Here is a 3,650-nt window from a genome sequence, read left to right on the forward strand (position 1 = left end):
GTCAGGCTAGTCTTGAACTCCTGACCTCCTGATCCGCCCGCCTCGGCCTCCCAAAGTACTAGGATTACAGGTGTGAGCTACCACGCCCGGCCAGTATTTTTTGTTGTTTTTGTTGTTGTATTTTTATTAGAGATGGGGTTTTGCTATGTTGGCCAGGCTGGTCTCAGACTCCTGACCTCAAGTGATCCGACAGCCTCGGCCTCCCAAAGTGCTGGGATTACAGGCATGAGCCATCGTGCCGGCCTGAAGAAGAGGTTTAAAGAGAAAAAACAAAAAACAAAAATACTACCAAGGAGCTACCTTAGTCCTTTTTGGAAAAAGACCAGATTTCAAACATTCAATAATAAACAGATGCAACAATGAATCCCCAGAAATCTGAAGAGGCGGTGACACAAGCGTCCGGCTGTCTGAGTCACAGAAAGGGGCGGAGGGCACGGGGTGCCTGGAAGGCCTGAGGTCAGAGCTCAGCCGCATCCCGGCCCTGCTGCTTAGAGGCTCGGGGCCTTGGCTCGCTGAGCCTGTTTCTCCATCCGTAAAACAGGCCTCCCGGCCCTGTGTCAGAGCAGCTGAAACGAGGGTTAAATGAGGAAATCATGCGACAGATGTCACCATAATCCTTGCCACGCAGAGGAGGCAGAATCACTACACAGGGTTAAAACTGTTGTTTCTCTGGTTAAAAAGGGAAGGACTCTTCAAAGTTAGAAAAATACCTTGGCCCTGGTAGCCAGCTTACAGTTCATGAATTCGTCCCCGACGCACTGTGCTGACTCCTTTAACTTGTTCTGCACATCCTGCAAAAGGAAAAGAGACAGCTTCACCCTCTTCTACAGGCAGCAAGAAAGCGGCTGTGGGGCATGGGCCACTGTGGAGCGGGATGTCATCCTTCCTCAGGAGAAACACATTTCCGTATGTTGGCTTTGACATTAGGATTCCGCAATCTCTTAACTCTCCCTTAGATGTTTTTCTCACCAAACAGGATGTCCTGGCTTCACAGCAGAAGCCCCACAAACCTGCAGCCTCTCTCCAGAGGCACAGCCACTCCATCCACAGACGGGGGACAGCTCTCCAGAGAGACAGACCCTCCATCCGCAGACTGGGGACAGCTCTCCAGAGAGACAGCGACTCCATTCACAGACCTCCATCCGCAGACGGGGGGAGGCTGTGCAGAGAAACGGCCCCTCCATCCGCAGACCAGGGGCGGCTCTCCAGAGCAACAGCCCTTCCATCCACAGACCAGGGGCGGCTCTGCAGAGAGACAGCCCCTCCATCCACAGATGGGGGGCGGCGTCAGCCCCGGAGACAGACGGCAGATACCTGAGACCCTGGTAGATTCCAAAAGCGCCATAGAACAGGGCAAAAGTGTCTTCCTTCCTGGGAATGCATGCCTGGCGCCAGGGACACCAGAGCCCAGGGAGCTGCTGGGCAGAGGAAGGACAGGCCCAACCCCTAGCACTGGAGCCCTCTCATCTGAACGAGGCCTCCTGGGAAAAGCCATGCCTTCAAATCAGGAACCACCCAGGAGATACAAGGGGAAACCCTAATAGGCAGCTGTTGACGTGTACAGGAATTCTCAAAATTCAGAGATGCCTTGAAGATCATCTGACTCAACTCTCATTTTACCAAAAACAAAAACCTGAGGCCCAGTATGATGCATGTCTGTAGTCCCAGCTACTCAGAGCCTGAGGCGGGAGGATCGCTTAGAGCCCAGGGGTTCAGGGCCAGCCTGGGTAACATAGTGAGACCCCATCTTTAAAAACAGAAAGCAAGCAAGAAAACTGAGGCCGGGAAGTGACAGAGAATGATACCTGTGGAAAGGCCACAGGGAGTGTCCTACCCCCAGAACCGGGGTATCGCCCAGCCGTGACCCACGGCACCCCTCCCCACCGCCCCTCCCAGGTCCTGCCACATTCCTCTTCTGACGATCCAGATCGCCTTCCAAAGGAAGGTCTCCACCCCCGGGGCTCAAAAGATCCCACTGCCTGCTCCAGACGTCCCCGGGCGCATCCCAGAGACACCCCAGGCACAGGGCGAAGGCCCCTCTGCCTCCGAGAGAAGTGAAGACAAAAGGAAGCAAGGCTTGTGTGAAGTCAGCCTGGGAGTGTCTTCCTGCAGCAGGGACACGGGCAGGGGCCCTCAGGTCCCCATTCAAGAAGGCTTTCCAGAAAACAGAGGAGAGCCTGGAAACCTCTGTTCCAGTGGAGACCCCGCCCCTCCCCTTACACGGAGAGGGTCCTGCAGGCACAGGCGGAGGAGAAGCACAGGGCCCGCCTTCCCTGGAGGGGCTGGCAGCTGCTTCCTCCTGCAGGAAACAGGAGCTGTGCTGCAGCATTGGTATTTTTGTTTTTTGTTTTGTTTTGTCTTTTGTTTTTTTGAGACGGGGGCTCGCTCTGTCGCCCAGGCTGGAGTGCAATGGCACAATCACAGCTCGCTGCAAGCTCCAGCTCCCGGGTTCAAGCGATTCTCATGCCTCACCTCCCGAGTGACTGGGATTACAGGTGTGCACCACCATGCCTGGCCTCAGTTTCGTTTTGTTTTGGTAGAGACGAAGTTTCGCGATGTTGCCCAGGCTGGTCTCAAACGCCTGGGCTTAAGCGACCATCTGGCCTCGGCCTCCCAAAGTGCTGGGATGAGAGGCGTGGGTCACCGTGCCCGCAAGCTGTAGCTTCTTGACACACACTAAAGCTGTGCCGCAGCAGCTGGGAGGAAGGAACGCCCCCCGCTCGGACCCGGATGGAGCGCGTGTACAAGAAGCTAATTCCCGGCTGCAGGTCTGTGCTGTGGCTCCGACAAGGAGGCTCAGCCTGTGTTCCAGTGGTCCCTAGTCAGACAGGGCCTTGTTCTAAGTAAACACTTCTTCCCATCTGGAGTCTCTGGCACCTCCCTAAACCCTCCAAACCATCCAGCCTAAATCCTCAAAGTGACCACAGAGACCCATGATCTCCACACGGCTTTACCAAATCCTGCAAAGTCAACACCAGGGACACCTCTGAAAATCACATTCAGACTGTTACCTGGAGAGGAAAGAAGTCTTGTCCATGTCTTTCCTGCTGGGCGTCCAACGAGGGACCAGGAGGACAAGAACCAAACCTGAGAGAGGAAAGGGCGGGTCCGGAGGCTCGGGAACTCCCAGGGCCAGGGCAGACGCACTCACCGAGCCACTGAAGGACAGGAAGAGCTTGAGGACCACATCCTCGGAGAACAGGGGGTGCCGGGCCACCAGGTTGACGAAGCGCTTCAGGGCTCTCCTCCTGGCCTCGATGAACTCCCTGTCGGCTGGAGGAGGACACGGGGTCACTGGACAGAGTCCAGGGTGCCGGCCCCCCTCTGCTCTGGGCGAGTTCTCAAAACTCTCCCAGCGGCTAGCGGAGGGCACTGGCCGGGCCCCCAGTGCTGCTAGGACAATGGGTCTGAAAAAGCTGCCCAGAGCAAGAGCCCCATTCCCAGATGCCCCCTCCGGCCACACACACTTGGGTCCAGGAGCTGCCAGGGAAAACCACAGATCTGCTTGTGTCCTGTGGTTTCCGGCACAGGGAAGTCCTGGGAACCACGCGAGCGGTCACTTTGATCACCTCCATTAAAGACATCCTCCAGAATCCCCCCCGGCACTTCTCTCCGCGAACAAATGGGTTTTGCTACGCTCCAACGCTAAC

At 56.2% G+C, this 3,650-nt stretch overlaps 1 protein-coding gene across 1 annotated transcript in view; it reads right to left on the reverse strand.

The window, feature by feature from the left end:
- Positions 1-3,650, reverse strand: part of SNX8 (sorting nexin 8) — a 65,427-nt gene that overhangs the window by 12,860 nt on the left and 48,917 nt on the right. Inside the window, exons 4-5 of the mRNA XM_011956999.1 lie at positions 3,152-3,273; positions 711-791 (exon numbers count right to left, since the gene is read on the reverse strand). Of these exons, the coding sequence (XP_011812389.1) occupies positions 711-791; positions 3,152-3,273 (203 nt within the window). The remainder of the gene's footprint in view (positions 1-710; positions 792-3,151; positions 3,274-3,650) is intronic.

This window comes from Colobus angolensis, unplaced genomic scaffold, assembly GCF_000951035.1.
Source record: "Colobus angolensis palliatus isolate OR3802 unplaced genomic scaffold, Cang.pa_1.0 Scaffold43, whole genome shotgun sequence".
Classification (NCBI taxonomy): Eukaryota; Metazoa; Chordata; class Mammalia; order Primates; family Cercopithecidae; genus Colobus; species Colobus angolensis.